Below are 12,040 nucleotides of genomic sequence, written 5' to 3'. Positions count from 1 at the left end.
TCCGACACCCACCACCACTTCAACCCATAAGATATTAAAGCCCTCCGTTTTGAAGTCTACAAAAAAATAATGAATAAATTCGAAAAATGGCAAAGTTTAAGAACTTGATGGCAGGATTGTTTGTCATGTCATAAAAGAGGTTTTTTAGAGCCCCTGAGCTTTTGTGAGAGCTGGAAGAAGACAAGGCAATTTTCCTGAGTTTACCTCCTCATCTCAGACGCCTCAAACTGAAGGGATAATGATGTCTCAAGAGCCCCCGACCACAAATACCACCACGGTGGAGTAGTAAATGTTTTTCCTGCTCTCCCACAGACAAGGATGATCTCAGTAAATTGTACGTCTGGAGTGAAGATTTATTCTCTGTTACAATAGAAGATAGTTTTCACATTTGAGAGCTGAACAGAAGATGGAGGCGCATGATCTCCCAGGATAATGTTAATATGCTGACGACATCACGCTGCCTCGTCAGGAGACTCAGAGCTGCATGATTATACCTGCAATGCGATGAGAGGTGAACATGTATGTACCGCATGGAATGAGAAGAATCAGACTCATGTAAACAAAAACACAGACTGGATTTGTTCTACGTCTTTTCATCCAGTGTGTTTCCACAGTCTGTGTGTAATTAGTGTGTGATTTACCAAGGCAGCAGTTTATTACGTAATCAATGTCTGCGAACTGACTTCCACACGTGTGCTGGGCATAAAAAGATGTTTGAAAAGCTTCAATGGTTGTTTTTATTTTTTGAGATCAGAAACCTCAAAGATAATATTACATAATGTGACGAAGTCACAACATTCTCAAACACTTAATTAACTTTGAGAAGAGTTTGTGAAGCTACAGCAGAAGAATAATCAGGTTTCACTTGCGATGGACGTCCTTTTCTCAACGTCTTGGTGCTTTGACCTTCATCAGGCTGAAGGTCTGAGGATTTTTTTTATCGCTGTTCATCCTGCTCCTACACACTGGCCTCAGCTCAGTGGATATTTAAAGTGTTTCTGTCTTCTATTTTGAAACAACAGGTTTCTTGTATTTATTCCAAATCTATTTCCACTAAACGTGAAACAACAAGAAGTGTAGACTACACCACATACTGAAGCTCAGAGACTCCCAGAAAACACGAGGGCTGCTCCAGAGCTAGGTTCTTTTAAACCAAAGCTGTAAGAGTTTCTGTTTATACCAAAGCTTTTTATTCAATTATATTTGACAGTATTTACTTCTACGAGATCTTTTGCCCTGCGCTGTAACTGCAGTTTGTGCTATTTCACCATCTACGTTGTTTAACTCTTTTCAAATCGTGTAATATTTGTCCTTTAACATTGCATTATTATTTTATTCTTGTCTTAACACTTTAATTGCCTTCATCTGCCTCATCTACAGTTGACACCACAGTGAATATCTAGTTCAGCTTCCAACTGTAGCTTCAGCCACTGCATCTAGATCGAGACAATTAAAACGACTCTGCAACAACCTTCCCTTAATGAACCACTGTAAACGTGCACATTGTATTTGGATGGAGCTAATTTCCCAATGTCGAATAAATGCATGAATAAATAAATTAATGAATTAATAAAGCCCGAAAATTGTAAGAACCTTGGAAATATCTAGTGGAATTTCCAATCACCCACATATTTCACATCTCCAGCGATCTCTCCTCCTCACATGCATATGCATTAACGAGAGGCCTACTTTACTAATTACATGCAAGTTGTGGCTCAGATAACAGAAAAAACCTGCATTCTGAGCTGCTTGATAAATAACACAGATCTGTTTGTGCACAGAACGCGTCACAAACGCAGCAGAGACAAAAGAATAACAGTGATAGAGTCGTATATTGTAGCGAGTCCTCGAGCTGCCCGGCTCCAGAGAGGGAGGAGATGGGCAAAAGCACAAAAGAGCAACCTTGAAACAGTTCTGAGCTTTCAATGAGAGGAAAAAAAAGAGGCTTCTGAATGAAATAATAAAGAATGGTGGAACAGGAAATGGCGAGGAAAAGAAAACACTGTTTCCATGGTGAAGCACAAGGACAGAAGCCCTGATAGCTTTCTCATGTTCTTTGGATGGGTGCGAGGAATAATGTTTTGACCAGCGCTCTTTCTTAGACTTCATTAAGTGCCATTAAGTGCCATCCATCTCCATCATAACACTAGTGCCTAAAACATTAAATCTTAATTATTTCACTCAGGTGGAGCCTTTTAGATACGCCTTGCTGGATGTTATTAAAAAAATATCCAGGGAATACCTGTCTTTGACACAGACATGCAGCAGGATAATAAAGAGGGCAGAGAGGAGGATGTGAGAACCTAAAAAACCTTCTGATGTTTTTTTTAGGCGGCTGCAGTTTTAACCATCTATATTCATTTTGCTGAGTATCTCAGTGCATATGGAAAAGCTCCAAAGACGAGCAGATCAAAGGAAGAGCCATGTGTTCTCCACTGCAGGCAGAGCTGAGCTGTTGCCTGCTAATTCGGTACCTGGAGGTCCACAGAGAGGCCTGCGCCAGATATGTGTGCATCTGTGCTGTTGTGTGTTTGTGTGTGTGTGTGTGTGCATTTGAGTTTGTTTTTTTCATGCATATGAATTCCCATGTCTCCGTGTGTAGTGATGTTAGAGAAGTGGAATTAATGGTCGTGCTCACAGCCTCCCTTATTGAGGACAGTGTGATAGTTTCATGCATCCTACCCATCACATCATCGTCATCATCATCAGGCCATTTTCATCAGCTCTATATGCTTCAGTCAAAACAACAAAATGATCTCAACTAGGGCTGATCCATTAGACTCATTTTCATTGTCATCCTGATATCAACATGCATGATAAACACATTGTAAAGGCTGCCTGAAATGCCATGGCTTCACACACGTAACAACAACAACAACAACAATGGCGGACTTCTGTCAAGTCCCTCAACGCCGCGCCTGAAATCTGTCCATGTGGCATCGATCAGCATATTCGTTCTGGCACGACTTCTCGTGTTTAGTCGAGTTTGTTTACAGAGTGCAAGCTTTCGACTCTTCTTTTCTGTTTTGGGTGTATTTGTGCGGCAGTGATACAGCGCCACTACAGGCCTGGCATAAAGTGTATTGAGTCTAACTGTATGGTTAATATGCAGACCTGGATATTTGCTCATTTATCGCAAATCATATGGTCTTCGCACATCGGACATTTTGCCGATATCGTGCAGGCCTAATCCCAACGATGCAGCAGATCTGTTGAAATCAGATCTCATGTTTCCTCTAACACATGGATTCCCAAACTGTGGTGCACAATCTGCCACTGGGGGGTGAGTGACATGAAAAGGGTAATGGCGGCGCTATGGTGTTATATTTCATTTGTAAACTTTCATTAAAGGGACAACGAGGAGTTTTGGAAAAGCAAAGCGTTTTCACACTACATTTATGAGCCTCCGCGCACCGTAGAATTCGCAAGACAGACTCATGTTTTCATTCATCAAGAATTCAAGTCAGAGGTTCAAAGAGGTTCAGTTACCGTCGTAGTCCTGACCATAAACTGCAATATGGCGGCGTTATTCTCATGAGCGTCTGCGAAACCGAAAGTAAGGAAACGCTGGTCGGCTCGCCCAGCATTTCCACCATTAATTAAAATAACAAAATAACGATAGAGACAAAACGAGATATTTATCGAAAATAGTGCCATTAACAAGTGTGGGTAGCGTAGATTCATCCACATTAACATGAGACTTTTTTATAACCAAATAGAAACTCCTCGTTGTCCCTTTAACACATTTCCCCTCTCTGCTGTAGAAACACACGTCAGGGCTGAGGAGGGAAATGAGCGCAACATCACTTAAAGCAAACAGCTACGTGCCGTCACCATTAGCATCCACATCAAGTTCCCTTGAGATATTATCTTTGTATGTTTTATACTGTAGCTAATGAAGGAACCTAATTTAATGAACCCTCATGCATATTATTAGCCAACATGAAATTGGTCCGGCCCCGATGGCAACAACCCAACAAACCACTCAAGTTCCTGCTACAAAGCCTCTTTCTCAGCCGCTCCCATTAATAAAAGAAAATGACTCAACACAATGGCCACTTTTTTTCCCCCCACTAATTAACAAACTGTAATCATTTGAAGTGGATGTTAATTGTTCCCCTGGTTAACGACGAGGCTGCAGCAATGTACAGGATTGTGACTGCAACCACAAAAAAAAAAAAACAGCTGGACCTTGTGTTGCCTGTTCTCCATTTACTGGCTTCACTCACCTGATCACATAGATTAGCTCAGTTGACTTGTTTCTATCAGTGGTTAACTACAATAAACCAGATCGAGCCAATTACTGATGGTGCCAATATTGTTGAAGCCTCAATTAGGAATTTCTTGGATTATTTCAATATGAGCTGCAGCTCAAGTGTTGGACGGACGACAGACGATCACAACAACAACTGCTAATGCAACAGTGATAATTTGTTTGTAGTCAGCGATAAAAGATCTGATGCATGTAAAAACCACCTGCTGTCTGTTTGTCTCCTTCAGAAAAGCCACAAACCCTTTTTCAAAAGAGAAAGACAAAAACAACGATCTATATTTATCTTGCACAAACAGAGATCATCAGAGATGACTGTGGTGCTTTCAGCTTGGAAATAACAAGCACGTTACGTGCCAACAGCCACAACCCTGCTTCAAGTTTATTGTGAATAAATGGGAATAATCACCAGTGCTGTTAATTCAAAGCCTCCCCAACTCTATCCCAGAAATCTGAAATCCCTCTGACCTTAATACCTCCTGGGTGACGAATATGACAGAGTCTAAATTGTAAGCAGGAGGCAGCTACTGTATGAGCTTTGACTGTCATCTTCTACTGTCCTGTCAGATCCACAGAGGACACACGCTGACATCTGCTTACTATCCACTCCATTTTTGTGAAATATGCAGCATAAATAAATATATATATGATCATCATCAGTCATAATTGGGTTACATGACAGAGTGACAGTCCATCACAATAATACATCTCTAACCCTCTTTGCACGATGACAAGAGCCAGATAGTATACGAGGGCTTGACTCCAGTGAACTGAGGGTTTCCCCATTTGAAGGGATGGAGAGTTTGACTCATAAACACTGGTCATTTATATTTAACTGATGTGTTTCAGCTTTGGGAAAACTGATATACAACTTGTGACATGTGAGACTCCATGAATTTGACTTGTAATTTAAACCACATCATCCTCACTTAGAGAAGCTCGAAAAACACTGATCCATAATCATTATTCATCAACTGTGATTAATTTTCATACACCACCGTTGATCAATGCAAATGTGAACTTTCTTCTTTTTTTAATGAGATGAGATTAACACATTATGAAGGATATTTAAACCATGTCTGATTGCAGCTCAGGTTAGAGGAGTAAACATGGAAGAAAGATAATAATTAGTGGTTCATTGGGTGATTGAGCAAATTTTGCCACTCAGCCCTCACTCTGACATCACTCTGACATCACACTCTCGTCCTGTCATGGCCGAAACATGATCCCAACCAATGGAATAACACGTTGACCAAAACACTGGGCACCAATTTCCTTTTTCTTCCACTTCCTCCTGCGGGTGTTGTTGATGCTGCGATACCTTTGATGTGAAATTGACTGTGCACTGGAGTTAATGTATGGTGACGCAGTCAGGCATCACTACACATAGTAACTGTCAATGAGTCACAAAGTAGCATAGATTACTGAGAGCACGCCTGAGGCCTTGAGAGATGTCTTATGTAAGAGGTCTCACACATGAATCACAAATGACTTCCAATGCAACTTAGCCCGGCACCAAAAAAAGCTGTCTTTTAATTAATTAGAGAGGACACAGGACCTGCAAATGAAGTGTGTGAGTGGAGGAAACGCCTGATGGTCACTGGAGGAGGTTTGGGGAGGGGTCAACATAAACACAACCTTTATACAGGTGCAGACATCCAAAGCTCGCATGAATCTTTAAAAAAAACATCCAGATGTGTCACCTGCATTGATCTCCCCTCACTTCATTATCCTCCAGTCGCTCATGCACAACCTGTAACATCCCTAACCTGCCTATGGATCTCAATCTCTGCCCGCCATTCAATGGGACAAGGTGTAATGTTTACTCGAGCATACGGTGAACGCTACTTGTGCATACGATTACAAACGCACAGCACAGGCCCTGACAGCTTGCATATACGTAGAAGCCCCCGAGGCTGCCACCATCACCACGACGGTGATTGAACGAGCTGATTTATCTGCCTCCATTTTTCACCCTCCAGCAGCAACACAAGAGGAAAAAAAAGATGCGAGGAGCCTGTAACCACCCGCTGCCTCCTCACTGTTCTTATCTCAGCACAGGAACAAACCCAAACCTGCGCTTTAGTTACAGCTGAAATGGATGTTTCCAGTCTATGTGTGAATGTGTGAGTGTGATCAGTCCATATGTGTTGTCCCTGTCCTTATTGTGCCTCTACACTTGTATCCTCTGTGATTGTCTGCCATTTTGAAAAGCTTTTTTTTCCTTCATATATATCATTATTATTATTTCACATACGTGGGACGAACCCTCATTCACACCCAACTTCTCTTCATCAGGCTACCAAAGACCGTTTGTATTTATCTTTTTCCCACTTCGGCCACGTCCGACTCGTGCTCCAATAATGAGGCTTTGGCTCTGAGAATAGACTTGATCCTTGAAGGCAGCTTAGCAGAGACTCTGTGTAGCCTTAGCTTCACTCAACTTAGCCTGCCACTATGCTATTTCTAACGTCGGCCAGATTGAGAGAGAGATGCTGGACAAACCGTCTCCTAGTCAACATGTTTATGGGACTAAAACATCAGTGAAATCACAAGACGCTCACACACTGAGATATTTACAAGAATCTGTAGCTGATCGTTTTTTTGTCTTTTGCAACAACCACAAAAAAATGATGATAATAAAAAAAGACATGATGATGATGGTGGTGGTGATAAAGGAAACATCCCAGTAACGCGATGCATGTGTCGCTGTCGCCATGTAAAAAGATAAAAATCACACCTTATATCAAAGCACCGTTACATTTAAGTGTGAATTATAGGAAGATAACATGCGTTTGTTTCTGCTGGAAGCGGAGCAGCCACCGTCAGCGGGGCTGGGTGGCGAGAGATGGAGGCACAGCACAAAACCATGTTGTTAAAATGTAAAGAGGCGCTGCCGAACACAAGAAGCGACACTCGGTGCTGATTGTGAGAGGAAATATTCGGCGGTGAAGTGATATCTTACCTTGTAGGGAGATTAACCACAATAAAGACCCAGAGGAAGAGCTTCAGGGGGAGGGAAGGCTTCGCCATTGCTGTCGAGCATTTGGAGGCTAAATTGGGTGAAGCCATCATCATCACCATCTTCGTTTCCTCTCTATTTTTTTTTTTTTTTGCAGATGGACGTGTCCGTCTATTTACTGTGTTTCCTCTCTGCGATACATTACGCACGTTAGCGGCAGCGGGTCTGCAAACCTAGACCCGAGGCGGACGTGCGGTGGAGTGAAATCAGCCACAACAAAAATCGATGCGAGTCGAAAGTTTGATTTCGTATCGCTCGCTTCGCTTCGCCCGCTTGTGTTTTTTTTTTTTTTCCAGGCTGCGTCTCCTCCGCTGCTGAACCGACAGCCTAGCAGGGCCCGAAAACTGCCTCAGACGGCGAAGCCCCCCCTCCCTCGTAATAAGCTACTCTTAATATCGAGCAGCTGAGAAAAGCAGTGGAGCCTCGGTCTGAATGCAGATTAACACGGGGGTCAGAGAGGAACTGATGCACGTTGCTGCAGCACGGACCAACACATGCGTGGTTTCACCGAGCGGAAGCAGCGGCTCCACAGAGCAGGAGAAGAGTTAGCTTGATGCTACAGGGAGAGGGGGGAGAAAGAAAAAATGGTGGTTTTCATTTTTTACTGCCAGCACACGGTTGGTGTATATACCACGTGATGAGCAGTATATGAAATATGTTTAACATATTTCAACATGATAAAATGACAAACCAAAACATTTGACAAACAGTTTTCCTCCTGGTGGGAGTGTACAAATAAAACCACTTCAAATTAATGTTACAGTTTTGTTTTTGAACAATTGCTATGAACCTTTTTTTAGTTCTGTAGCCACAAATCTAACAACATCAGTCTATGTGGACTATACAACACATTATTTTGACACTACAGTAAATACACATTTAACAAATTTAATAGATGCTTTAACTTCTTTAACAAGCTCAACCATGACCAAAGCAATAGATTTTGAACTGCTAAATTTTCAAAAGATAAACTCATGATCTAAACCTAACCTGTAGGCTAAAGTTGAAGAGAACAACTTCACATTGTAGGTTGCAACTGTTGTCCTGTTTTGTCGTTGCTATTGAAAATCAGCTGATTGAAGTTATGAAAATAGATCAATCAGCTGATTCCATCTAGAAAACAGGTGTTGAAGCTCTTTCAATCATGACCTCTTTGGGCTGATCTTGTGTTAAAAACAAAAACAACACAAAAGCGAAGGAAAGGAAGACGAGTACAAGGACAGAAAAAGAAGGTGTCTGTGTGATATTGATGAGAACATGCAGCAGTGGAGGACTTTGTATTTTTCTTTTTTTTTCTGCTTCTTTTTCTTTTGGAACAAGTTGAATGGCAGCTATGATACAGATTTGTCCTTTTCTGCAGTGATTTTCAGTTGCAAATAGAGTTTTATACTGCAGAAATTCCTCCAATCACTCTCTTCTTTGAGATGGGTTGTTCACTTTTTGTGTCCAAGAAATATTCATGCACTTACTAAACCCAACAAAAGACGAATGAGGAGAGGGAGTAGAGCTGACATGTGTGAAGTGATAGTGTTAGTGTTTTGGTATTTGGTGTATTGTGTGAGTGTATTCTTGTATTTTGAAAATGTATGTTGATGTTCAGTTTACAATTTGTGATTTTGAGGATTAGATTAAATTATACGTGTGTTGTACGCTAACAGTTTCGAAAAACGGGTCATAGCGATTGTAAAAAAGTGTAATGAACACTGAAATCTGAAAGTCGTGTTTACCTCGGAGCTTGTGTGTGTGTCCGTGTGTGTGTGTCCGTGTCCCCTGCTGACCGACAGAGCTGTTTGGAATCATAAAACCGAACCGCAGGCACTCAGTACCATCAGATGAAACTTTCAGCACCATGGACAGCTCCTTTAGCTTCAGCTGCATTGAACAGCACCAATCAGCACCAAGGACAGCTCCTGTCAATCTGGTGCTGTTGAAGTCAGAGGAGTAGAGGTTTTCTCTGCTCAGCTGATTGAACAGTAAATACATAATCTACATGAATCTACAAAAAGTCAATACAGAAATTGAATTAGTGTATTTTGTTGTTTAAGCAGCTGAATTAGGTCAAGAAGGAGAGCAACATATGTCAGATGATCCACTTACTGCATATATGAGTGCACCATTCATCTAGCCTATAATAGATGTAGTTTTAAACCAATCAGGGGAGAGTATCCTGGGGTTTGCACTGTCCTTTGCTCTATTTCACACCTCAGTGTCCTTATATAAGTATGCTAATGCTCCTGCTTTGGTGGGTGTAACTTCTTTTCAATGACTCCTTGAGGGGATGTTTGAGAAAAATATATGTGTTCATAATCTCAAACACAAAATGGTACCCTGTCCCACACTGTCTCATAAATTACTTTGATAACTGCTGTTACACTTCACAGTACCAGCCACCCCACGCCCCACGCCCCCCACCTCCACCCCCTCTCTCTCTTTCTGTAGCTCGCTCTCTTTCTAGTACACTGAGACACACACGTTACTTGGGTGGCAGGTCTCAGCTCTGTTTCAATGTCACCTTACGAGAGCAAAGGCACATCAAGATGAATAAATGAGTAAATAAATAAGTAAGTAAAGCACTGAAACACAGAGAGAGGAAGAACAGTGCTTGTGACGTGAGCACAGTGCAGCACTGCATCTGTTTCTGACACCTTTCACATTCCTTTTTCAAACATCTATGCTAATATATAATTCACCTAATCTGCATTCATCTTACAACAAGGCATGGAAAAACCAGTTGCTTTGTGTATATATATTTTTGTTCTTGTAAAACACTTTGTTACTTCGCTAAGAACAGTTATATATCATTTTTTTCATATAATAAATGAGTTATAATATTGTTAAAACAAGATACTGCAGCTAACATGAGTATTTTTCTTCTTCCTCATTTACGAAAATATATTTAAAACATTTTCTGCAATCCGGAAAAGTACCTTGTTAATTGATCTGGTGTAATATGAAGCCCTTGTAGCATTAAAGCTGAATGAAAGCCAGTACCAGTGAGAGTGGCAGGTGCAGTTTTTTTTTTTTTTTTTTTTTTTAAAGCAGGTGCTCGCAGAGTTGTCGTCTTGTCATGGTGCATTAGCCCAAATTCCCCTCTGAACATTTATTCCACAGGCAAACAGGCAGTGAACATGCTGCACTATCACTTTTTACAGTCCCACCAGGCTTTAGCTATGGTAAACCGTTGCACTGTTTTTTCTTTAGCCTTATATTTTATAGCCTTATAAACTCACTCACCCAGAATGACAGCCCTCCATTGTCTAGTTCCAGATTTTAAACATTAGTTATTAAAAATCTGAGGATGGTAATCAGAGTTGATTGCAGCTTCTCCCACCTAAGTGTGACATGCATGGGAGATGAGATGTGTCTGATTTGAAAACACCATCATGTGTTTATTTGTGGCGAGAGCGACTCTGCGTAGGTTAATCATCTTAAGGAAATTGACAGATGCTTCAGCTGCGCTCCTCAAAGAGCAGACCATCAACCCCTCCTGAATAAAGTATGAAGAGGAAGTCTCTTGTAATATTTAATATATTCTCTTTGCAATGACTTTCCCTGGCCTCTCTGCACCTCAAACTTTTCACAAGCCACACTTACAAATGTAGGTCATGTTCTTATGCTGTATATACGTACTATATGTTAAATAAATATGACTAATATACTTGTGAAGCATCATATGTGCTTAGCTATTATAGGATTTATGTTTAGCTAAAGCACTGATAATATGAGATGAGTTGTTTTCACATGCTAGTTTCAATTTGAAGTCTCTGTATAAATATCTACAGCTTTTGACATGGACAGTTAGTCATCACGCTGTAAACTGCTGCTGCAAACACATGCACACACACACACACAAACACACAAATGCATGCCACATCATTCAGTCCCCAGGGTCAGATATTCCTCTGTGCCCTGCAGCTGTGTCACCACAACTGTCAGAGCGTCTGGCTGTACAGGTCGTGACCTCAGCGTGAGCAACTCAGTCGCTGCTTTTTAGACGCGGGACGTATTGATTTAGCTGATGGACGGGTCGGGGTGATTTAAATAAATGCTGCGGCCAGAAAACTGAAACGTTTAATTAAACACATGAGGCGGGTGAAGCTTTTTAGCGAGGAGACATTGACAGTTGGTTGATAATTACACACATGAGTGAAGAGGCTGTAGAGACAGAGGGGCTGACTGTTGTTCAGTTGTTTGCCATCGCAACAAAGTGAAGAGATGTTTACTTTCAATCTGTGGGGCTTATAATGATCATTCATTCTGATGATACAAGGCAGCCAGTTAACAGCGCTGGCAGAATTTCCTTTTTGTTTCTCTATTTCATGCTCCCTCTCTGTCACACACACACACTCACACTCACACACACTAATGGTGAGGGAGAGAGCGAGAAAGTGAGAAAGAGAGATGTCAGGTTAGATCCACTTGGTTCGATAGTCACGGCAGAAATTGGAGCCAAATTGGCTCGTCCCCATATCATGGATGCACCTGGGCTCTCATGCACTGACCTGACTCCAGAAGCCTATTCAACTGTGTTTATAACACATACAGCTTCTTATTGGATGCAGTAAAATATGAATTAGTATTTTACAAAACATAATAATCAGAACAGCACTGTGGGGCACAAATCATCCAGGGTGTTTATTAGTTATTTAGACCGGTACATTGTGGGCAGTGACAGAGCTGCCATGTGAGGGTTTTGTCTGCATAAAACATTTCAATTATGATTTCATCTCCCATGGCACCGATTCTCT

The 12,040-nt window shown here is 41.4% G+C and overlaps 1 protein-coding gene across 4 annotated transcripts in view; it reads right to left on the bottom strand.

Annotated features, from left to right (window-relative positions):
- gabrg2 (gamma-aminobutyric acid type A receptor subunit gamma2) overlaps nucleotides 1-7,738 on the bottom strand; it is a 51,750-nt gene extending 44,012 nt beyond the window's left edge. For 2 of the 4 annotated variants that reach the window (XM_085797238.1, XM_085797240.1), the window contains exon 1: nucleotides 7,236-7,738. In XM_085797238.1, the coding sequence (XP_085653364.1) occupies nucleotides 7,236-7,354 (119 nt within the window). In that variant the 5' untranslated portion in view covers nucleotides 7,355-7,738. The remainder of the gene's footprint in view (nucleotides 1-7,235) is intronic. The other 2 variants (XM_085797237.1, XM_085797236.1) reach the window with 1 other exon arrangement.
- Between the last annotated feature and the right edge of the window lie 4,302 nt (nucleotides 7,739-12,040).

Source organism: Trachurus japonicus, chromosome 14 (assembly GCF_045865225.1).
Source record: "Trachurus japonicus isolate A0001 chromosome 14, Traja_1.0".
NCBI lineage: Eukaryota > Metazoa > Chordata > Actinopteri > Carangiformes > Carangidae > Trachurus > Trachurus japonicus.
Note: the sequence above shows the minus strand (reverse complement) of the source record. Positions and strands in the feature narration are given on the sequence as shown.